This window comes from Choloepus didactylus, chromosome 15, assembly GCF_015220235.1.
Source record: "Choloepus didactylus isolate mChoDid1 chromosome 15, mChoDid1.pri, whole genome shotgun sequence".
Classification (NCBI taxonomy): domain Eukaryota; kingdom Metazoa; phylum Chordata; class Mammalia; order Pilosa; family Megalonychidae; genus Choloepus; species Choloepus didactylus.
In genome coordinates, this window is record NC_051321.1 from 6,050,610 (window position 1) to 6,075,620 (window position 25,011).

Consider the following 25,011-nt stretch of genomic DNA (forward strand, 5'->3'; position numbering starts at 1 on the left):
CCATAATAACACATAATGGTATGCTTGATGGCATCTCACAGTCCCTTAGGCTCTGTTCACTTTTTCATTCTTTTTTCTTTCTGCTCCTCAGCCAGAATAATTTCAATTGTCTTATCTTTGAGTCCACTGATTCTTTCCTGTGTCAGCTCCAATCTGCTATTGAAACTCTCTAGGGAATTTTCATTTCATTTATTGTGGTCTTTAACTCTAGTGTTTTTGTTTGATTCCTTCTTATAATTTCTGTCTCCTTATTGAGATTCTCATGCTTTGCTTTCCTGATATTTGTAAGTCATTTCTTTGTGTTTTCCTTTATCTCCTTGAGCATATTGAGGATCATTTTCTTGAAGTCTTTGTCTGCTATTCCAAGGTCCAGTCTTTTTTCTTTGATAGTGTCTGAATTTTTGTCTTGTTCCTTTGGACAGGCCATCATTTCCTGTTTCTTTATTTGTCTTTTAATCTTTTCTTGCACACTCTACATTTTAACATTTTAATGTTTTAATATGGGATTTAGTCCCCGAACTGTCTGTTCCTTAAGTTTCTATCCACTTTGTTATATAACAGAGCTTTCCTTGAATACCAAAAGCTAAAACAAACAAACAAACAAATCAGTGCAAAAATGACCTTTCACAGTCTTTGCAAATTGACTCTGAGTTGGCTAGTGCTTTCCATCAGAGTTTAGCTTTCCTATCAAGATCAGGCCGAGGCAAAAGTGAAGTGCAGAGTCCTGTCTTTCCTGATCCTGAGGCTTGTCCTGGGATTGTGTTGGCTGGTGGCCTTAGGAATTCTCCCACTTACAGGAATCCAAATATTACCTTTATCCTTATGTAAACTTTCTCTCCCTCCTGGGAGCTCTATTTTATGGCTTAAAGCTGCTAATCCTTTGCCCCAGGCTGCTTTGACTTAATTGTTTCTTACACTGCTTTAGCTGCCTGCAAGTTGGTTCTGCCTGCAGGGCAAGTCTGGGAGATTAAGCCAGAGAGGAGTTTCCTGGTTCAGTTTACGGTAGCTGTAAGACTACCCCTTGATAGAATGACACATGTAGTTGCCAAACCCCTTAGGATATACATGCAAACATATTTATATTTTGAAGGAAAAGAAAACTTGCTACAGAACATGTAGATCATTAGCCAAAACAGGCTGCCCAGTCATAGAATGGAGGGGCTGAGAATGTTCATGAGCTTTCTGCTTAGAAGTTCCTCATGGCAAGGCACGGATTAAGCACTGATGCTAAAATGGACAAAAAGTGAAAATAAGCACTTTCATTTACCTTTTTATTCCAAACATCTCCAGTGACTTTCTAAAGAATGAACAGTCAGTTCTACTCTCCTTGGCACAAAGGACTGCATTAGTAAGTTCAAAACACCTACAAGTTCACACAAATGATGGACTGGGAAGCAAGAGCTGACAAGGAGAACCATGTGAGAATAGTCAGAGGCAAGATAATTTCACAGACTTGCTTAGAATAGATCTGCAAATAGCTCTTTATTGTTCCTTCCCTACAACAGAAGAGGAAACAAGCAAAGGGAGCTGCATTCTCTCAAGGAAAGCTCTATAGTTGACTGTCTTAAGCTTTTGAACTTTTTGGTTCACATTCTAGCTTGTTGTGAAGATTGAAAAATTAACTTTTCACTCACCAGCACATTGACAGTACAGCTCATGCGATTTTCTTTGTTTTCATCATGCATGATGGTTCTATAATCCAAAAGTCTTTCCATCAGGCGCACAACCAGTTTTACAAAAGTTTCACCTGTTTTGGCGAGGTATTTATGTTTCCTGCAGTGCTCCAAGAGGCTGAGAAGTAATTATACACACCTTGTTAATCACACTCAGAAAAAGAAACTCGACTGAGGTGCAATTTAAAATATTGTCCATTATTAACACATTTTAATTATTTCTGGGCTACAAAGTTCATTGTAGTCTAATTACAGTCTCTCCATCTATATTCTGACATAAATCCCACTGTTGATCAACACTTACATTTTATCAAATAACACTTTGTACTGTTCATCTCCTCTGCCTCCTTCCACTTCATGATCCAGCTTGGTGATGATCTCATTTTCAAACTATAATTAAACAGAGGAAGTGTAAATAATCAGCATGACTTGAGTGTCAATAGTACATAAATCGGTGCAAGATCATCATCAGATGGTTACCCACTGCCTTTGAGGCCTGATTTCATTTAAGAGTTGCCTTCCTCAAACCCCTGGAGATTTCTGATCATCCCTTGCCGCAGGGAAATCTTTCATTTCCCTTTCCTGGTTAATGGAGCCTAAACATGCATATTCTGATAGCAGAAGCAAGAAACCAAGACAGACAAGGAAACCTTAAGAAACAAAATAAAGGAGCAACAAACATGAAAAAGTCACAAACTTCATCTCTAAGAACAAGCAACATCTAAAATAGCTCAATGGTTCATGGAGAAGAACAGATGGCTTTTCACTTGCCAGCAAAGAGTTCTCTGCATACTGAAAACATCCACAGAGCCATTTCACTGCCATTCCTTGAATTCTAAGGGAGGTGTGAGGCCCTAGAACGTTTCTACAGGGGTCGTGAGCCCAGTGGCTGATCAGGCTTGAAATATCTGCCTTGATGACGATGGGCATGTTTTCCCCATCTTTACTGCCTGTCCCCCTATCTTAAGTTCCCTCAGTACTGGGATTCTAGCCAGACAGCAGCGGACCCCATAGTATGATGAGACATGTGCCAGGCTGGAAGCAGGGGCAGTGAGCATGTTGGTTCCTCCAGAGGTGCTGACATCTCCACTCTGAACCAAAAGGATGTGGGCAAAGGAGGAACTGAAGGAAATGACAGCTGCATTCAGGTTCAGAAAGCAAGCACACCAAGGCCTGTGGGCAAGGGGCTCCAGGACCCCTTTAAAACACCTGTTCTCCCAGCAACACTCCCCAAGTTCCCACCAGTATTAGGACACCATTAAAATTTAAGCTACATGAGAGTGAGGATTTTCTTCTCCCTGTCACTGCTGTATCCCCAACACCTAGAGCAGCACCCAGCATTGGAGTGCTGACGGAATGAAGGTGCTGTGTGCACATAAATTACTGAACGTTTATGTTAAAGTGGATGGAGCTGGAAGGGGCTTAACAGGTCAGCAAAGGAGGAGGCTGGCAGGTTGCTAAGACACAACCTGCTTCCTAGGCCGGGCCAAGTGGGAACACAGCTCATTCCAAGTGTGTGAACAGGGACTGTGGGCTCCTGAAGCAAGGACTCAGCAGGGGGCAAGGGGATTTGGCTGGATCCAAGGATGGGCCTCAAAGTGGGGTATAGGTCTGTTAGTCTTCAGTCAGGACACGCGGCCTGAAGCCACAATTCAATCATGCTATAGATGAAACAAAGCCTGGAGAGCAGTATTGATTCTTGCTTGACATCAAGGAAGCAGCAATATCATAACAACCCAGACTTTAGTGAATCCCTTCAATTCTCTTCTTGATCTTCTCCGTTGTCTCCTCCTCCAAATAAACACCCTTGTTTTGATTCTGTTTGGCATAAGAAGGTCAGGGATTTCAGGAACATAGAAAAAGAAATGGTTCTATTGAAGAAGAAAGAGCAACTTGCTTTTATTCCCCCTTGAGGTCTCAAGAAAATGATATTTACTGTTAAATATCAACCTTTTGATACTAACCCACCAGTACCCTGCTCTTTAAGGCAAGGATTCTGCAAAAGGCGGATCTCTTTGGAATCAAATACAAGAGAGAGTACTTGTTACTAGTCCAAAAGGTGGTGTTTCAAGGCAGCCCCATCTCCAAGGTGGTGCCAAGATGGGAACCAAAGGCATGTGATAAGTGCTAAAGCTTCAGAACAAATAAATGAGATGCAAAATAAGACTGAAGTTAATTAAAACACATTATTTAATCCCATACATTTAATGAGTGCCCTACAATGAGAAAGGCATGGAAAATGCAGAAAACATGCCTTATACTAACATGTGTTAACACTCCCAGACATTTAACATCACTCATCACTAGTCAATCAGAGGATATTTGAACGTGGAGTCTACTCCATGAAAATGGCACGTTTCTCCCACCTCCACATAGCCCTGAGCTGTCACAAGTATGGGCAATAAGAAAGAATGCTCCATCTCCTTAAGTATGTTGTTTATCAAATTTTGACTGATGAATTTAATGTTTTCTAAAAAGAGTAGATGAATGATAAGTGAATGAGAACACAGCTGATTCTAATTTTACTAACCTGCAGTCTAAACTAAGTAATTTGCACAAACACCTGGCAACCCTATTCTGTTTATCAGCAAGGATTCAACACCAGAGATTTGCAGCTAGCCTCTAAATCCAGGGTCTTTGTTCTTTTATACAGAATATACTAGAATCAATTTGCTAGTGTGCTGTGAACTTTTATCATAATCAGAATTAAACGACTCTGTCTAAATAAATTGGAGAAAGTATATTCGCTGATAGAGCAGAGCTCGTTTCATAAAAATCATGTTTATTATCTTACTCGTAAATGCACACTGTCTGGTAATTTGCAACAGGGTTCTCTAACGTTAGGGTAAATTAGCAAGAGTTTACTGTTGTTCAGAAGGTGGCAGAGGCTCACTCATGTGATAAGCAAGATCATTTCATTTTCCTCTCTTTTCTGAATCACCAATATTGGTACAAAAACATCCACGGGGTGTCCAGCTTAAAATACTGAGCAGAGCATTTCTAAGCATCTGATGCCAGCAGCCCTCCAAGAATATGGAATGTAAGAGGACACTTGGGAATATAAGGCCCTTAGGGAGGCAGCTGTTCAACTGAACATAAAGGAGTGGGGGTTGGGGGAGTGGGCTCAGCTGGGACATCACGGTCATTGTTAATTCATTTAACCTAGAAAGGAACCCTGGCTTCGCCACTCACTGCCACAGTTGACCCTGGGTTATTGGCTCCAATTCAAGAGATCATGGGGTGATGGGTCCCTAGTAGTAAACAATCCAAAAGCCAATGACATTTGTTTCAGAATGTATAATTTTTGATTTGGGTCAGATTTATCACCCTTGCTACAAGGTATTTTGTAAAGGTATAAAACTAGACCTGCAGTTTCCAGGCATCCAGGGACACCCTTCCATGGAAGGGACTGGAGTTTTGTCAGAGCTCAGCAGGAAGCTGGCCCAGGATTGAAAAGTCTGCACAAATAGGTCACCACATTGATAACGTATTTAAAGGTTATCAAGAACTGGATGAAATCTGAAATCTGGGAAAGTGGTCAGCTAAGTAAATTAACAAAAGGTTTTTTTTGACCCTTTTACAAGTAAACATTAGCAAACGGTTGCTCTTTGCCCTGCAGTGCTTTCCTGTCTCTTGTTTTCCAAAGAAAGATGGTCACAAGGTGATGGTGGTCGGCCATGGCTTGGGCCACCACCTGGTTTCAGAGGGCTGGGAGGAAGCATGCAATTTTCTGCCTTCTCCATCTCTACATGGAACTCACCTGATCCCGCAGGAATGCTGAACGAATGTCCCTTCTCTTGTGGGAGGGGTGGGTGGGAGAAAGGCTCTTGACTTCATCTTGTGGAAAAATGGCGCAAAAGAAGAAACTGGCAAAGCTCATCAGAGAGAAGCTGGGTATTCCACACCCCACTGTGAGCCATGCTCCCATGTTGCCAGCCCACAGGTTACTGATTTCCGCTCCATCTGTCACTCAGTCTTGAATCCCTGAGACACTAATATCTGTATGTATATTGCATTCCTCTCACTTAACCGCTCAGTAAACTTAATTACACCCTTAATTAATCTCTGGCACTCCATCCCACATTTCAAACCTCCACATCTCCCTCCATCCATCAAGTAGGCAGCTCACTGACCTTGAAGCCTAGAGACCCCAAAGCCCCACCACTGGAGCAGCCTGGCCAGGGTTCCACCTGCTGACCGGTCGCCAGCCCCCACGGCACCTGCAGGCAGGGGCAGCTGCTCCCAGGGTTCTGCAATGTGGATGGAGGAGTGACTCGGGGGCTGTGTGCCCTTATGGTGACTCCAGGTACAAGCCCTCGGAGTGAGCCCTGTTTGATTTCATTCAACAGGATTCCTTTGAAGAGTAGAATTAAATGTCATCGGAACCCCTGGTTTCTCTATGATCTCTCAGCCTTCCTTTGGGTCTAGGATTAAATGAAACAAAGGCCTAGTTCTTGCACCATATTTCCCTTTAAACATCCAAAGAAATACTATTAGGTGTTATTTTGAAAATTGAAAGCAAACAAACATCCAAAAAAAAAAAAAAATCTCAGTGAACTGAAGAATAAAGAAGATAAAATCGCCACCCAACTTATTCACATTCATATTACAGTACAAAATGTATCGGCTTTTCCCATCAAATGGCAGAAGCTGCCCAGACTGCCAACATCCACTTGGGTTATTCAATTATTTGCTTAAAGTTCCTGGCACGGGCAGCAAGAGGAGATTATTCAAACAGGAACTCCGAAAACTGATGATGCAAAGATTACTCATGTTTTAATATTGTTTCAATGAAGTGGGAATTTCTGGAAGTTGTGGAGCTTTTATTGACCCTCACAAAGGTGACAGAAAATAGCTCATTGACTGAAAATATTATTTTGCTGTGGAGTCTTTTCCATTCCATTTTTATTAATGGTATAGACCATATGGTCATTTGCTGTTCTGTATTTTCCAAAGGAATAACAAGTGGGATTCTTTAAAAAAAAACACCAGGAGAGAATATAAAGGGATGCTTTTTTTATGAAGCAAAATCAGACTCCGAGTGTTCTCCATCTGGGGTCAGGGGTCACAGTGAGCAAGGGGAAAGGTTATTCAAAGGCTGGTGGAGGCTCATCACCTTACCATGGCCAGACCCATCTGCATGGGAGACATGAGGGGCCCTGAGAGGCTGATGCCCCCAAATATCTTCCATGCTGGCTTAGCAGATCCTGGAATCCTCATAAGGAGAAGGTCTCCTTTGAATCAAAGCACAATTTCCCAAAGTCTTCTCTTTAAGTGTTAATGTGCTACTCTAGAACTGGGGATAGGGGTAGGGTGGGAATAAGGACAGTTGACACCACTGCAAGGATGGCTTGAGGAGTTGATGAGTGTTTAGGAAATGGAGAGAAAATGTGACCCTGGAAATACAGAGCAGGGTCAAAACATTAGCAGGGGACAATTTAGGGTAATGGGTGAGGATCCAGATCTTTAAAGATCTGTAGAAAGAAGCTGGAAGAATCAGAATGCCCAAGAGAGCTGGAGCACTGGAGGCACCGAGAGACCAAGTGGAAGGGTTAGAAAAGATGAACAACGTGCTCGTGTTGAGAGGTGCCCAAGAATGGCTACAGGGACAGGGCAGAGAAATCACACGGGAGCATCAGCGGATGCTGGAGGGTGTCTGGAGTCCCTGCAGGTCAACAATGACCTCGCAGGACAGGGAAGGACCACCCATGAGGGGCACAGCTACAGTGGGTGTCAAGCTGAGCTTCTCAGATGTATTCTAGCCACCCTGCTGCTTGGAGTATCTAACGCACAAGCAGCAAGGAGGAAAAGGAAAACTCCAAAGCAAGCATCACTCCTCACCATTACATCTTACAGGGAGAACTGAGGATGGGAAAGAACCACCCAGGCCATAAAACATAACATCTTCCTTTCACTGGACCACAGATCTGCTATGGCTGGGATCTGAGTACCAGCCCACAATGAAGCATATTATGTTTTAGGCGGGAAGGATTTCTAGGAGAACTCAAGGCCACTTTGTCCACATGTGGACTTCCTATTTTCATGTGCTTCTGTCTGGTCCAAACTCCTCCACATTAGATCAGATCAGTTCTACTCCTTGGTCTCAAGCATTTGTACAACATGGCTCCCCAAAGGTGACTTTTCTTTAGCATTAGAGAATCCTACTTGGAAGCCTTTGTAGAGCTTATTCACCACCTGTGATACCTGCCCAGAGCAAACAGCAGCGTGCTCACTTAGGGCACTGCAGCCCTGAAAGACTGCCCCAGGTCCAAGGAGGGCACGGCAGGTGGATGGATAACTCTGTACCACACCCTCCCACCCTTAAGGCAGTTCATTCAGTGCAAGGACCTGAAGGCACCTAATCTGAAAGAAGTTTCACTGTATCCTGAAAAAGTGGAGGCAAGAAAGAAATAGACTCTTGGGAAAATGTGTGCAAAGAACATTCCAATAAAATGCCCTCCACTATGGTTGCCGAACACAAGAGCAGAAACCCTGGGGAACTTTAGAAAAGCCAATTTATAACACATGCTTTTGAAATTCCAAGGGACTGACAGAGTTTTAATCTTGATTAAAATGGCACATGAATTTCCTCTGAATCCAGCTGGCCCACTCTCCACTCCAATTTGAAGAGTCTAATGCCGTCTAAACATAATACATATTTCATGAAAAATAACATATTAAAATCCCACTCCAAAAGACTTAGCAACCTTAAAAAAATAAGCTACCTCATATGCCTAAAACACTAAAGTTGGTAAAGACAAAGAAACCCTAAATTCTTCCCCGCACTCCATTAGGTTTCCACATCTGCTATAAAAGTAGAGTCAATTTAAGCCCTTGTTGATGTGACTAATAAGGTTAGATAATCGGATTTGTGGTGGATTAGTTAAAGGGCGGTCAGCCATCCCCATCCTAGACACTCCCGGGAATGGAGAGGCAGGGACGCTGGGCACTGGGTTCTGCACACGTGACCATTCAGTACAGATTTACTGACACGGATACAAGGAACAGGGGCACACCTGTGCTTCACAAAGAGCAGAACAGTAGAACCAAGAGCAGGAAGGAGTCAGAGAAGAACACACAGCAAGTCAGGAGACAAATGCTTGGACCTGAAGAGGCCTGGACTAGAGCAATAGGGACTGGGAGAAGCAGATGGACACAGAGAATATTACACAGGAAAAACTGAGAAGACTTGGCAACGAGCCGGCCATGGAGGCCAAGAGAGCAAGCAAATGCCAATGCAACCTGCACACATTAAACCAAGTGACTTGGAGGTTGACAGAAACAGGGATGACAGAGAAGCAGCAGGTTTGGGAAGTGTGATGATAAGCTTGGGGGTGTTCATTTGAAAATCCCCCAAGTACTGGTATTCTCCTTGGTACACCTAGGTAGGAAGGAAAATTGATCTCCCAATTCACAGTAACAGATTAATATAGCAGAGAGAGTTCTACAAGCTTTTGTCTGTCTACCTTCATTTTAAAAACCTTCGGCGTGTCCTACCACTTATCTGTGAAAGGACAAGCAAATGTCAACACAAATGAACAAATGGCCGATGATTAACTCCCCAAAACAAGCAGCTTCCCATGCTTAGCCTGGCCAAGGGTTTTTATTGAGGACCTGTATTTTCATGTTCATGTTTTTGTTTACACATAAACAAGCAAGTCATTGTTTATGCCAGTGAAACTGTTGGTGGCTTATGAAATGGAAATAAATGTGCGTAACTACTGCAGGGTATTCCTCAAACAGTGTGGTTTTCTGGAGACATCTGCCACCACTGGGTAGATTTTAAGCCACTCTCAACGGGGAGAGAATTTAGAATGGAGGCAAAAATGATGTGGCGCTTATTAATTTCTGATCATTTCCAGGCACAACTGTAGCCCCTGCAAAGGGAATGACCTCTCTCTAAACTGGAGAAAGTGAAGCATTTCCTCAGAACACTTTCTTAAGATATTTAAAAGCTACAGTAAGGCAGAAACGAGATAAAAAAAGAATGGGAGGAAGAAGGGAAAAAATTCAGAAACCAAACTCTCATGTGTGGTTTTATTCCAACTGCCCTTGACCTTATTTTGACTCAAAGATTGCTTAGAAGAATGATGAATGTGGTTATCTTAGTTTTCTGGGCTAGTGACATTTATCTATGGAGATTCATTTACCCTCATTTGCCTGATTCTTTAATTTAGTAGCAATTCTTCCCAAAGTCTTTCTTTTGGGTTTGACGCATATAAAATTTTAAAAGTCAGATGTATTTTCCATCTAGGAAAAACAATTCTAATTCCTGGTTTTGGTGAGCTGGCGGTGGCACTGGCCCATGCTTTAAAGCCAGCAGCTGTGGAAATGGGTCGACTCTTACGGCAATGATATAAAGCAATTTAGCAATGATGTCAAAAGTTACAAAAATTTTTTTTGAATCAGTGCAAGCATTTTTGAGGCTGTATACAGGGAAAACCTTCAAAAGGAATGTTCACTGCACATTTTTTCATTGTAATTGTGGTCAACTGAATCACGGCCTCCACAAAGCCATGCTCAAGGCCTAACCCTCAGCCCTATGGGGCTGGACTCACTTGTAACGAGAAATCTTCCAAGAGCCCATTTAGATGAGGCCCTGGTCCTGTACGACGTGAGTCCTTACACACAAAGAAATTATGGCCAGGGAAGTTGAAACGGCTGGAAGAGACAGAAGGAGACGGATCTGACGAAGGCAGACGTGGAGTGCCAGCAAGCCACCGACAGACTTCAGAGAAGGTGTGGCCAGCCAATACCTTGATTTTGGAGTTTTAGCCTCCAAAATAGTAAGACAATAAATTCCTACTGTTTAAGCCAACCAGTCTTTGGGGTTAGTCATGGCAGACTAAGACATTAACAAAAACCTGCAAACAACTTAATGCTCAACTACAAACCTTAGATCCCGCTCAACTACAAACCTTAGGTCCCGCTCAACTCACCGAGATTTTTGTGGCTTGGTGTCCTTTTCTCAAAATTCCTCAAAGATCTATGTAGATTGCTTGGCATATTCACTAACTTGAAGTAGTAGAATATTTCAACAGAGGTAACTTTCAATTTAGAGGCCCCCTACCCTTCAAATTCTTCTCCTGCCCCTTGCAAAGCATCACAGCCAAACCATTAGCACATGAAGGAGAAAGCTGGTACATGTGCGGGTGGGTGAGTGGGTGTGGGTGTAGGTGTAAGGTGTGTGTGTGTGTGTGTGTGTGTGTGTGTGTGTGTGTATACCCACCCACGAATGTGTAAACACCATACTTATTGTTATGAAATCCAGGGAAGGAGATATTGTCACTTATCAAATATAACTTATTCAGATGCCATCCTTCATGTTATTACAGTATGTTTTTAGCACTTTACATACATTTTCTTTGAGGAATTCTCATCAGTTCCATTGCACAGGTAAAGTACCAAGACACACCCTTATATGAAAATAAAAAAAAAAAAAGCAGAAGACACCAGACTTTAATATAAATAAGTCTGCAATAAGCAGCCAACCTGAGAGAGTAATATAACATTTGACTAAACTCTATATGAGTCCACATACCAAGGAAGGGGAAAGAAAGTCTCTTGGGCAGGGTGTAACATGAAAGTAAAACCAGATAAAAATAAGTAAGCAAAAGCTAAAAATTAAGAACAGTCCCCTCTAAAGATGCATGCAAAGGAAGATAAGCTTCTTCAGCAAGGAAAGTCAAAGGATTTTTCTCTTGTAAGCTTATAGGGAATTATCTTTTCTATGTTCAACATGTTTAACTCTTGAACAATCTAGGAGTCTTGTTCAAGGTTTCCAATCTTGGTTCCTCAGGCCACTTACCACACACGTGAGTCCTTACCATTTGGAAGCTTCTGGTCGAATGGAATTCACACTGCATCATATCAAAGAAGATGGGGATGGTGGCCTTGCGCAGCTCTGTCTCAGGAATTAACGTCATTTCTAGTATCGGGCCGACCATTTCCGGAATGAACTTTATCTTGTGTTGACCTTGGAACAAAGAAATTCAGGATTAAAAAAGGATTCCAAAATGGACTTAAATGGACAAAAATAAAACAGCAAAGACCACTGTGATCTTGAACACTAGGTCTTGGAAAGGCACGTCCATTTTTCAGCTGCAGGCAATGATTTTGACTCTATTTCCAGCCTTTAGTAGAAGTGGGTTGTACTTCAAATGTTACAAGTAAAGCTATTAAAAAATCCACCTGTAATATATATATATTTATAATTATATAAATAATATATAAGTATATATAAATATATATAAAATATATACATAAAAATCCACCTGCAATACATATCTCCACCATATATATATATACACACACACACATATATATATATATATATATAGAGAGAGAGAGAGAGAGAGAGAGAGAAAGAGAGAGAGAGAACTGATACAAGGCCCACAGTCATGACGTGTTTGTTGTAGAAAATAAATGCCATTAAACCTGACTGATTAAGAAAATGAGCAGCTAATGTTACGGCACTTTGGAAAGAGCAAAGCTAGGAGCCAGCATCTAGCTGTGTGGAACATGAGAGTACAGGAGTCGGTAACGTGAGGGGGTTGGAGAGGATGGTTTCTTGGGTCGTTTCTACCTCAGACATCTTATGAAGAGTTTATTATTTGGCACCCCGTAAGTAATGCAGATTGATTTCCATAACATTCCAAATGATTGCAATCAAAGCAAATCAAAGCAAAGGCATCAGAATGTGAAACTGAAAAACAGGAACAATTCTTTGACTATTGTTTGATTGGAAAATCCTCACTTAAATAAGTACTTTATTAATCTCGTCTCCTTACTTGCTCTTTCCAGATACAATTTTTAAAGAATTCAGGAAAATCTAACAGGTTTTTTTTTGGATAATATTGCTATTGTGACTAATTACAAATACTTTAATAATAGCCCCTGTTTACTGGATACTTGCTACACGACAAGCCTCGTAGAAAGCAGCTGGCACACATCACCTCCCTGGGTACTCAAAAGCACCCTGGGATATGTATAATTCTTAATCCCATTTTACAGATGAGGAAACCATGCTGTTCCCCAGGTCAGCAGCTGGCCAATGGAAACAGGAGACAGAATTTGAACCCAGGCCCCTGGCGCTGCAGGTTCATCTGCATCTCTCATTTTCTGCCTCCTTCCCTGTCTGCCTATCACAGGTTTTTCCGGGGCACCAGGACTCTACCTGCCCCTGTCTTAAAATGGGCGCAGTCTGTCCTTGCCACTCCCTTGTTTGTCGGATGGAATTATAAATCAGCGTATTAAAATTCTTCCAAACCAATCCCCAGAAAGGAGACTGGCTGTTTGCAAGCCCCCCGACTTTTTTTGTCTCGTTTTCTCTTTTTTTTTGTTAGAAATCTTGGTACCAGGCCTTTTGAGGTCCCTTCCTTTGACTCAAACGGAGGCGGCTAGCTCGGAATCACCATCCCTCCTGCTAGTTTTGGGTCCAGCTGCCACCGTGCCCCACCCAGCAGTGCCCCCTCACCCTTAAAGGTGCTGCTTCCAAATTCCTGAGGCTCGGGGTGACAGTGATGAGCTCATAAGAACTTGATGAGAACCAGGGAAGAGCTGAGTGAGGGGCTGGCAGGGGGAACCTGCAGCAACCACCAGCCTATTTTGCTGCATAGAAGCCTCTGGAAAGAAGCTCCTGGAAAACTAATTTCTGAGAAAAAGGGGTGTTAACCTTATTTAAGGTGACATAATTAAATTTAGAGGCAGGCCCCATTGAGAAAGTGGTCTTTTAAAATTCGACCCTCTTGTATTTAATTTCAGAAATCTTGATTTATTTTCATTTCACTCCATAATTTACAATCATTTCATCTCCAACATATAACAGAAGAATGCACAAGAAATTAAATACTTACATGAATTATCTGTGACATTTGTTAACACTAGCATTTATCCAGAATTAATCAATTCTACTAATATTGTTACATCATGATGAAATGGAATAGATACTTTAAAGAATTTAATTTTCTTTTTAATTCAGTTACTACAGATTTCTGTTAAGAGACTCATCAAACAAATTTGGCTATTATAAATAAGTACGTTAAAAATATGTAATCCTCATTAGTATATTCTTCTAAAATTTTTGTTGGATAGACACACACATGATATCGAACCTTCAATAGGGAACCTGAAAACAATTACAATCTTATTTTCAACTTTTACTAAATAATTAACATTTTCACTAAGGCTATAAGAATGTGTTCCACATCACTCCGCAAACGCTTAATGTTTCTGAAAGGCATGTAACTGCTGCATAGCATTCTCTTAAAAATGCTATTATATTCAGTCTTGCAGGTGACACTTTTCTTGTATTATGCCTAAAAAATGTCAGAGCCAATGTTTCAGAAAACAGATGATCGTGACAGCGAGTTGTTCATTGTGCCGGTTTCAATGTATTATGTCCCCCAGAAAAAGCCATATTCTTTGATGCAATCTTGTGGGGCAGACATAATAGTGGGGATTTAGTTGGAACGTTTGGATTAGGTTGTTTGCATGGAGATGCGCCCCACCCAACTGTAGGTGATAACTGATGGGATATTTCCATGGAGGCATGGCCCCACCCATTGAGGGTGGGCCTTGATCAGTGGAGCCATATAAATGAGCTGACTCAAAGAGAAGGAACTCAGTGCAGCTGTGAGTGACGTTAAGAGGAGCAAGCTTGCTAGAGAGGAACGTCCTGGGAGAAAGCCATTTTGAAACCAGAACTTTGGAGCAGACGCCAGCCACGTGCCTTCCCAGCTAACAGCGGCTTTTCTGGATGCCATTTGCCATCCTCCAGTGAAGGTACCCGATTACTGATGTGTTACCCTGGACATTTTATGGCCTTAAGACTAACTGTGTAACCCAATAAACCCGCTTTTATAAAAGCCAGTCCATCTCTGGTGTTTTGCATTCTGCAGCATTAGCAAACTAGAACATTCAACAACCGTAATTTCAGCGCCATAAAGTTCCCTGTCTGGTTTTTTTTTTTTTTTTTTTTGACAGTTTTTATTGTTCCAAGCTGGAAGGGACAAAGAAGGCAGTAACAAGTGGCCGTAGATGCAGGGACTGGAAAAACAAGTCACAGAAATAACGGTTTCCTAATCCGTGATTGTGACTCCTCCCAGTTGTGCTGAAAGCACCCTTCAACCTGTCGGGACGTCCCTGGGGTCTGAACCTTCGTAAACCAACGGTTCCAAGGCGAGCAGGGGGCTGGGAATGCCCTTTGGTATCCATTTTTTTTTTTTTTTTTTGACATTTGCATTGTGGATTTCCCCTGGAGCATTTCTTGCTCAAATTAATGATGAGCTCAGGTTCAGAATCAATGAGACTCAAAGCGACTTCTACAGAATAGACTTCAAGGGGGAAAAAAAGGATGCCCTCTTTTTTTTTCTTTTGAGACAAAGGAAGAGCAAGCTAATTATCAGATCACAATGCAAATATTTCACCTCCCTGTCACCTTGTCGGTCTTCCAGTTCCCACTCCCAAATTTTTCAAAATCCACTTAACAGTCTTTATTCTAGTTACAAAATGCGGAGCAGCTTCTCCCGGGCACGAGAGCTTGCTGCCTCAGGGAGCCCAGGTCTCCACCCGCAGCCTCCCCATGCGGTCGCCACCGTTCAGAAATCCAGACATTAAACAGAGGCTCATCCCAGGAAAAGCTCTACATACACAAGGGCAAGTGGAGCAAAGAATCCCACTGCCCATCCGAACTGAGGAGGCCTTTCTGCATACGTGTTTCAGGGGAAAACACACAATGGGCCCAGTCTCTAAAATACCCACGAAGGGAATCCCTGGGTGAAAAATATCCCCAACCCAATCCGGCTGGCCTGGCCAGCTGTAGCCACTGGGTGGGCTCGGTGTGCCGGATGCCATAAACAAAATGTAAATCGAGGCTGCGACGCCGTGTTTCAGTCAGCTGCCTGGTAGGGTAAAGGTGTTTTGATAAATAACCGAAGAGTGGGGGAAATAAGCCCACTTTTTTTCCTTTTTGTGAGAGAGTCTGCTTTTGATTTCTCCTTTCAGACTCGATTTCAAATATGACAGGTTTGGGAGGCAAAAAAATCTGTGCTGCTCTGTCCCAGAGGGGGAGCTGCGCTTATACATGCATTAATCAAGCAAAACACACCCCAGATCCCTGCTCTGGGGCTCTGCGTGGAGGCACATTTCCAGGCACGACGTCAACGTCACATGTATGTGATTGGAAAGATTTAAGGAAAGAGAGTCTCAGGTACAACTCCACTCAGCCTGATCAAGTGACAGGTGACTAATTGTAAGATGTGGATGGCTTCTATTTTTATTTTCTTGGCAGAGCTGGCTCGATCAGCCTGCCAATATGTTCCCAAACCTGAGCCCATGTTTTTAAAAAAGGCTGTATAGAAAATAGGTTGTGTACACCTTGGGAAATTGAGATGCGCTGTCATAAATTTCCCAAAGCGGTGGCTTCGGCAATGGCACCTGTTGGTGGGCTGGCACACCTGAGATGGGGCCAGAGGTGACCGACAGAGTTATTCTTAGCCATTCTGAGAGCAGCTGCTTGGAGAAGATCCTGCAGGCAGTCTATGCATGCATGATTTTTTTTTTAAACTTTAAACAAGTTAATTATTTACAAGCAAGGAACCCAACCATGTGGGTTGATGGTCATTTCTTAACTATTACCAGGTCCCTGCCCTTACCTGGCCAAGGTCATGGTTTACAAGTGACCCGAGAGCCAAGGGCCAAGGGCCACTTCCTATCTGGGGTTGATGTTTCCACTGAAAAGCTGCAAAACACAGACGTATGCATGAATCATCATATTCAACTCAGCTACTGACACTGAATTGGGGGAATTTGCTCTTTTAACTGCCTCCTTTACGTGGCAAATCAAAAGTCTCTGTCACTCAACTGGGCCTATTTTGAGCGTAATGACAGATAACATCACAAGAACCAACTGCTCAGAAAATGTTTTAAAAATCTGATTCAGACTTGCTTCCTCCTTAGGGCAGAGCTTCCAGGAGGAGCTGGCGGTGGATCCCAAAGTGGCTTCCTTTCTCTGCACCCACCCCACCTTCCTTCATGACACCTGGAAAAATGGTTTAAATTTTGGGTCAGTCTCAGCAAGTCCAGATGCGCCATTAAAAATGCTTAAAAAAACAAAAACTGGGCAGGAGGAGCACCGTGAGTCACGACGACCCGTGGCCGGCAGTGCCGGGCAGCAACCCTTAGGTTCAGCGATGGTGGGCGGTGGGGCAGCTGTTTTCCAGCTGCGGAGGAAGCACTTCACAGTGTCAGCCACCAGGCTGAACACCTGCCCTCTCGACGCCCAACCTGGGCTTCGGCCCCAAACTCAACCAGCGTGTCTCTGGCTAGGCTGAACAGGTGAAAGACATAACCAAGCCCTCCAGAATGCACTGCCTTCATGTGAATGCATGGGTGAAACTGTCCTTTTGAGGGACATAAAACAGCCGATAGTTTGCCCTTCCCAGTTGACGTGGAACAACTCATAAGAAGGAGCTATCACTCTTTTGGGAAGGGCGAGAGTGAAGGACTCACAGAGGGGGCACACCCAGAGAAGCCACAGCCCTAGGCTGAGAGCCAGAGGTGGCAGGTGCAGCTCCCATCACCTCCCTCTAGGACGCTGGCACATAGCCAAGCCCTGGATTCTGGGTCGCACCCCGAGGACAGCAGTCTCATTCCATCACCATCTCACCCAGTGTCCCTTCCTGCCCTCTCCTGCCTCTCTAATGGGGCTACGTGGGTCTCCTCCTGACGTGAGCTGCCCGTCTGTCCTGCCAGGGCACATGACAAATGCATCTGTCAAAGCAGGATTTTAAGAAAGAACACAGAGAGATCAATTAGAACGAATCGTGCATGGGCCTCCTCTCTGTTCTAAAAGTCTCAACACATTTTACTACTGGGGTCGTCGCATAGAGCTGTCACAGAATTACTGAGCCTGAGGAATGGAGGCCCCTGGGAAAGGCAGGGCAACGGCTTTATCCGAGAGAACTTAGGCACACCCAGAGAGACCGAGCCACATGCCCGAGGCCGGGGAGCCAGGACGAAACCCCAAGGTGGGGTCTCTCACGTCTCTGGACGCCAAACCCAGTAGTCTTCCCCTCGCCCTCAGGAAGGCACGAGGGCGCTCCCAGGGGCCAGCCCACCCTTGGGCAAACGAGAGCCAGGACTTAGGTTCTGGACACACGGGATCCAGCAGAACGATTTTGCAAGGGCCCCTCAGCGGACTCCAGGCCTGAAACCCACGACGTGCGGTGGCACAGGTTCTATTCCACGGCAGAGATGCCATTCGGACAAACTGCTCCCCTCTCCCCAGCCCTCGGCGGTGGGTCTTCATGCCGGAGAATCTACCTGGCACCTTTTGTGAAACCAAGGTGCTTAATTTATAAACTGATATTTGTCAGCATTATCTGTTGAGTATCTTAGTCTTTTCTTCTTAAGGTTTTCCGTTTTTGTTGTTGTTGTTGTTTGTTTTTTCTTGGTGAAGACCCATTTGAAAAGGAGACTTCATCCTTCATATAAACAGGAAGACAAAAAATACTTGGAACTCGTCCTGACTTTCTCCTGAGATGAGTCGTGACCTTCTTCCCCTGCAAACGTCTGCTGACATCTGGGAACTCAGGAAGGGTTATGAGTTGAAGCTCCTCCGAGGGCATCTGGCAAAGGGGATGCGTGGGGCGCCTGCTGAGGTCCAAAGGAGGCCGCCTTGAACTTGCCGAGCACAGAGCTGAGCCACAAGCTCGGCCCTCACAGAGATGTTGCTACTTTTCAGCCTCTCAGGCGGAGAGATGCATCCAGTCACATGCCTTAACCCAAACCAGGTTTAATTTTTATCTAATTTTCTTGCTCTGCCCAAGGAATACAGACACACAAAGGTGTCTTTAGTCCCTGCACGGAGCAGGAATATTCAAGAAACAAGGCTTGGATGCAGCTAAGTTGCCCCCAGCTCTGTTGAGACACCGTGGGGTAACCAGAGAGTGAGGTGGACAACCTCCCCCACTTCTGTTAGAGGACAGAGTCACTGGGGAGGGGGAGAGCAGGGGGCCTCTCTCAAGCCACTGTGGGCTCTGTGCTAATCTGAGGGACGAGCCGTTGCACCCCGAGGCTGGACGTGCCACCGAAGTCTTGCTTGTGACACCAGAGCAGCCTGGTGAGGCCACCAGGGCCTCCTGGTGCTGAGGGAGAGGCGCTGGCAGACCTTGGTGCCAGGTGAGCCTGGGAGCTGAGGACAGGTGCCAGGGATCCTCTGTCTCCACTAAGAGTCAGGGCAGGTTCACAGAAGATTCATTAAAGATGGTGAGAGGACACCAAATTGCAACCAGCCCCTTACTTCTCCAAGGGGCTTATCTAAAAGTATTACATGCCACGCTGGTTAAAATTTTAATAGAGGATTTGTCATTTCTAATGATGAAGGTCGGTGGGGAAATTGTATTAATTTCTTATCTTAACACACATACCCTGTCTCCCTAAGAGCTGCCATTGCACGAGCATGTCGTGCTACCACCACCTGGTGGCACTGTACCCAAACACAGGGGCTGGTTAGCAGGCGAACAGGCCCTCCGGGAGGTAGTGTCTGCAAAACTGAGCACAGCAGGTGATGGAGGGCAATGTACAGGAAGGTGGTCTACACAACTCAAATTGTGGGGAGCAGGGGGAATGGCAGTGACACTGGAGCAAAGGGGTTCCAAGGCTGAGCTGCGTTCACCTGACAGAGCACGCTCCATTGATTCTTCTATTTGCCCCACCCGTCAGATTTTATTTCCTGTATCTTGGTGTCCTATCTCTTATTTACTGAAAACAGTTGTTACAAAGAATAGCTTTTGCTCTTGGAGGAAGAGAAGGAATTCGGATTTTTAAGATGATCCAGCAATGACAAACTGGGTCAATGCCTTCAACCCACTGATTCAAAACATCCACCATGCCCAGAAAACCCAGCTACTCACCAAGGTTGTACCACATGTCTCTGATTTCAAAGCCAATCTGTCTCCTCATATCGCCATACCTGAAAAGGGAAAATGCCGAGTCACTCTATAGAGCAATTTGAAAATCAGACTTGAATCATTCTTAAGTGCAATTAAAGTTTCCCATCACCGAGACGGAGTGTAGGAGCTTCAACTTCTCTTGCCACTAAAGGGAATTGAAGAAACAGGATGCAACTGCGGGAAATCTCACTTTCCCATCTCAGCGGATTATATAACATCCTCCCCCCTGTGAGAACATGGGGGTGGTTTGGGGAGTAATGAAAGTATTTTCTTCTCTAATGGCAAGCGAGAGCGATCACTCAGCTCTTCAGCCTAGGGGGGAGTTTGTTTTCCACGCATGTTGTTAGCATATAGACACTGCAGGCACCAAATACATCCTACAACCCTGCACACAATAAGCAGATTTCACCTGATAAAATTAAACTCCGGGAGTCTACAGTGCAAGCAGGGAAGGCCTCTTCTGAAGATCTCACATCCTTCTTTATCATTTTAAATGTACGGAACAGTGTAACACCAAAAGATGTCAACAAATATTCAACCGTTTTTGTTTAGCCAAGAAAATAAATGCTAATTTTCCTCCCAGTGGATGAGCAGAGAAGGTATATGTTTCAGGAGTAAACAGAATTTGAGGCTTCAGAATATAAACCTTTATTAGTTTGAGACCAATTTAACTTTTTCCTTTATTGCCTAAGGAAAAAGCTGATTGTATTAAAAATAATAATTTGCACAATTATACAGGATTACAGTTGAGCAGCTGTGCCATTGAGCTGGGTCTGTTTGTCCCCATGTCAGCTGGTGTGAAAAGGAAAGTTCTAGTTCTGGACGGCTGCTTTGTGGCTGTTAAAATAAAGATCCTGGCCGGGAAATCAACAACCACAAGCCTGCTACCATCCTTATTATAAAAGCATCCCGTGCCCCAAGCACCTGCCTGTCACTGACCAGGTTACATCCTGTGTGATGATCTGGACCACAGAAGATAAAACTCACCTGGCAGCTCCGTGGCAGAATTCAACCACAGAGGCTCCACCCTGGTGAGTGTACTGGGCCCACTGTACAGATGGAAAAACTGACCGGCGAGTTTCGGTCTTGTCCTCCGAGGTAAATGTCTGACCTACAGGCTCAGACCAAGCACCAGTAAGTGATGACACGGGAAGGCTTCCTGGGGGGTGTGCTGGGGTCTCAGCCAGGCCAAGGCCGCGATGAGGCTGCCCATGGAAACATGGAAACTCACCGCAGCAAAGCTACTGGATCAGAGTTTGTGGGTGCCAGGAAAGCACCCCTCAATGTGTAACTGGCAGCCCATGACACCCAAGGAGGTACGAGCTGGTAACCTTTAAGTCCTGCAGCCTTTTGATGCTCATTGTGCACATTTCAAAATTTCCATTTTGCTCTTGTGCAAGGAACAAGAGGGATCCCAGTGGCGGCCCAGAGAGGGTGCAGTGGGCTGCGGGTTGATCTGGGTGACGGCATCCCCCAGTGTTTCCCAGGAAAGAGGACTGTGAAAGAGGCTCTCTCCCTCCAGCGGAAGAGGCCTGTGGCAGGCCCGGGAACACAAACAGCCTGTCTCGAGTCCTCTGCCACGGGGTTGCCAGACCTTTGACGCACCAGGGAGGTTGAAGGAGCTGGGAACTGGTCACAGCAGGTGGTCCTGTTGTTTTCCGATTATCATAGGCTTTGATACTTTCATAACATCCAAACAACATGAAATTCCTTCTGGCCCTGGGATGCTCTCTCTCAAAACATAAGAAGAGTCACTGCCAGGCCGATGACCAGTATCTGTGCACGGATCTATACCCTGGCTCACTTCCTTCCCTCGGTCTTATAAGTAGTCCCCATTCAAAGGAGAGTCACATTTGCCATCTGGGTCATCTGGATTGACGCGACGTTCCTTGAACTATAGCGATTTGCCAATTTTCCCCGAGCTGGAGGTGAGATCTGGGCAGTGGGAGGCTGGCGGGGGATGGGGTGGGGGGAGCCATGTGAGGGTGTCTCCATCGCTTCTGCCCCATCCCCCACCCCTCTGCACAGAAAGACCCCGGAAAGGGGCTGGGGTCGGGGCAGGGTTTACACTTTTCAGCTCCACCCGTCTCATGTGTGGAAAACAAGACATGATTTCGCAGTATTTAGAGCTGGGAGGTTAGCAAAGAACTGCGTGCCCAGCCCTCCTGACGGTCACAGGCCCACGGGAAGAAGGGGCTAAAGCCGCTATTTTAAATCGTCAAATAAGACAAGGGATAGCGGCAGAGAGGAGGAGGAAGGAGCCAGAAGCAAAGGCTGAAATTCCCCGGCAGCGAGCTTGGTCTTTTCTTTCGTTTAATAAAAAGGCAGCTTTGATGGATCGACCCATGTTCAGCGTAATCCCCAGGTGGAGCTACAGCTGTCACCTGAACCCAAGAGGGCTTCCCAGCTATTTGTACGCTCTTTCCAAGGAGAAAGTCTTGGGCTAATAATGCTCATTATCTGGAAACCGAATTGCAGAGCTGGCGGCAAACATAGAGATCGTAATTAAGTTTGCCTCTAACAACTGATGATTGAGGGAACTGGATTAGTCCTCAAGATGATGACGTGACCAAGGTCATGTGGCAGGAGGGAGAAGGTGAGTACATGGCCTAAAGAAGACAGGGTGGCTGGAGGACAGACTGCCATTCCTTCTTAAGAGAAGGATGGTAAGTTCCTGGAGTAGTGGGAGGGGAGGGGACCCCAAAGGTAGCCAGTGGGAACCAGCCTCTCTAGACACAGGGGTCCGATGTACTACACTTACTTCGGCTGAATACATTTTACCACCTTTGTGATGGTTGATTTCATGTGTCGGCTTGGCTGAGTGACGGTGTCCAGTTGTTGGGTCAAGCAAGTACTGGCCTGATTGCTGCTGTGAGGGTGTGCTGTAAATTTAAATCATTAGTTGTTTGCATCTATGGCTGATTACACCTATAATCAACAAGGAGACTGCCTTCAGCAATGAGAGAAGTCTCCTCATCCAATCAACTGAAAGACTTAAAGGTGAAAATGAGGATTTCAGCAGTCAGAAGAATTTCTCTCTCTACTCTAGGCAGCCAGCTTCTCCAGGGGATTTCAATGACAGCTTCATTGCATTTCTAACTTGTGGCCGACCCCATGGAATTAGGACTTGCCAATCCCTAGCGTCACGTGAGCCAATTCCTAGACTAAATCTAAATATTTACATCTATCTATCTATCCATCCATCCATCCACCCATCCACCCATCCGTCCATCCATTGATCTATCTCCTGTTCTCCTGTTTCTCTGGAGAACCCTAAGTAATACAGTTTCCAGTAGGGTACAGCATCCTCAATACATCTGGGACACTGAATTATAACTTTTCCAACATGATGTTGGCACAGTGTCACCCCTCATTAAGTCTGTCTCCCTGGTCCCCCTTCTAATTCTTAGTTTAATGTGAACTTATTTTGAATAAGTTAAGTCTCTTGAAAAAGAATGAGCACAAACACAAATTAAATTTATCATATTCCCTGTTAATAATCTGGAATTCACAATTTGAGCTTCAGATCAGGTCACATTTCAAAATGGGGCTTGTGACAACAAATTTCTTTCCAACTAGTTTCCCTAAAAGTAATGTCTACCATTTGATGTAACACACTGACGTTTCAGAAGGAACTGTTCAGTAAAATGGAGATATTTTTGTTAGGCGGTATTTTAGTCCAGTTGTGAAATGATTCCACTTACAACAAGCAATGAACTGAGGGTTGACTTCTCCCAAAAAACAAACTGCTGGAAACCAGGCTAGGGACCAAATGGGGAGAGGGTGTTTGCAAAGGAGGCTCTCTGTATTTGGGTTCAAATGCACTGAGCTGGGCCTTGCCCTCTGCCTGAAAATTCTACATGGGCATTTGAGGTTTAGATACACTGGAGGCCCAATTCATGAACCCCTTTTCTCTTCTAGAACCAAGCCTGGTCCTGCGCATCGTTCCACCCTGGGACATGTGGTGTCTTGCATACTGAAATTTTCAAGGCAGCGCTGATCAAACATCAACTCTTTAAAATTGCACTCACATTTCTGAGCCCCAGTGTGGAAGACTTGGTGGGGAGAGACGGGAGGAAGAAGTGGTGGTCCGATTTAGCATTCTGTTGATGTTTCTGTCCATTGTTAACACTGCGCGGAGGATGTTTGAAGGTTGAGCAGTTAAATTTCCTTATTATGGACTCTGATTCCTAGGGGTTATTTGTTTTGTGGTTTGTGGGCAAATCTTGTACTCAATTTGAGTTTGACATAATCAGTTCTCTGTGCGATATGGTCTGTTCTTTTATGTTATTCCCATGCGCTTTGGGGTATGTCTTTGGAATGAATACACTAATTATTTCCCAAACTCAGTAACCAGAAGGACGGTGAGTTTAGCAAGAGGGAATGGACAGGAAGATGTTTTGATACTGGTGTTTTCTGTTGTTCTGCTCCCTGAAGAGCTGCAGGGCCTGGCAGGGAGGCTGCTCCACACTGAAGCTCTTACTGAGCTGTGTTTGGGTGGATTCCTGCCTCTAGAGTACTAGCCGGGTCCACAGGGACACAGCCCAGAGGACCCTAACGGGTGTGGCATCACTCCCCCTTCAGACCTCTCAGGAGGGAAGACCGCATCGATTATGCTCCACTGTGTACTAAATCAGCACCTCAGCCATTTGCATCGTCCCTTGGGGTCGATTCTCACATCACTGGGCCCTCCAGTCCTACCCCAGCCCTGAGCCTCCCAGGCTCTACCACTCAATCTTGCTTCAACACCCCAGCGTTTCTCTTCTCCAGAAGAGGGGGCCATGCCCTTTTGTGACTCGATGTTCCCCTTTGGCATTGGCTGTTTGCTGACCATCTGCTCCAGTCCCAACTCAGCTCAGAAGTCCACGTCGCCAGAGACCTCTGACTCCCAGGCCGAGGCCCACTCGCCAACTCTAGGCTCCACGGTACTTTCATACTCCACATATGCTGCAACTGCCATTATTGTTTCTGCATGTCGACCTACCTCTCTAGACTGTGAGCGTCTTCATCGTCAGGTCTAGGCTTTATCTCTCTGTCTGCAGCACGGGACCCTGACTTAACTCGACACAGGGGAGACCCTCAGTTTATTTCTTCTAGTACTAATTTAAAAAAATTAAAAATTGTGTAGGTATGGTAGGAGTCAGGAAAATTTAAGCATTTGGGTAGGACATCTTCAAATATTTCTGAGGCAGATATGATGGTTAATTTTATGTGTCAACTTGGCGAGGCTGTAGTGTCTAGTTGTTTGGTCACACGCTGGCCTGGATGCTGCTGTGGAGGTACTTCATGTAGAATTAGCACCTACGGTCAGGAGATTTTCCTGGATAACCTGGTGGGTCTCACCCAGTCAGCTGGGGACCTTAAGAAGAAAAAAGAGGTTTCTG

General features: G+C 44.7%; 1 protein-coding gene across 2 annotated transcripts in view; it reads right to left on the reverse strand.

The window, feature by feature from the left end:
• The window catches only part of DOCK1 (dedicator of cytokinesis 1), a 546,722-nt gene that overhangs the window by 73,429 nt on the left and 448,282 nt on the right, over nucleotides 1-25,011 (reverse strand). For both annotated transcript variants that reach the window (XM_037804943.1, XM_037804942.1), the window contains exons 32-35: nucleotides 19,589-19,647; nucleotides 11,501-11,649; nucleotides 1,978-2,063; nucleotides 1,635-1,791 (exon numbers count right to left, since the gene is read on the reverse strand). In XM_037804943.1, coding sequence (XP_037660871.1) covers nucleotides 1,635-1,791; nucleotides 1,978-2,063; nucleotides 11,501-11,649; nucleotides 19,589-19,647 — 451 coding nt within the window. The remainder of the gene's footprint in view (nucleotides 1-1,634; nucleotides 1,792-1,977; nucleotides 2,064-11,500; nucleotides 11,650-19,588; nucleotides 19,648-25,011) is intronic.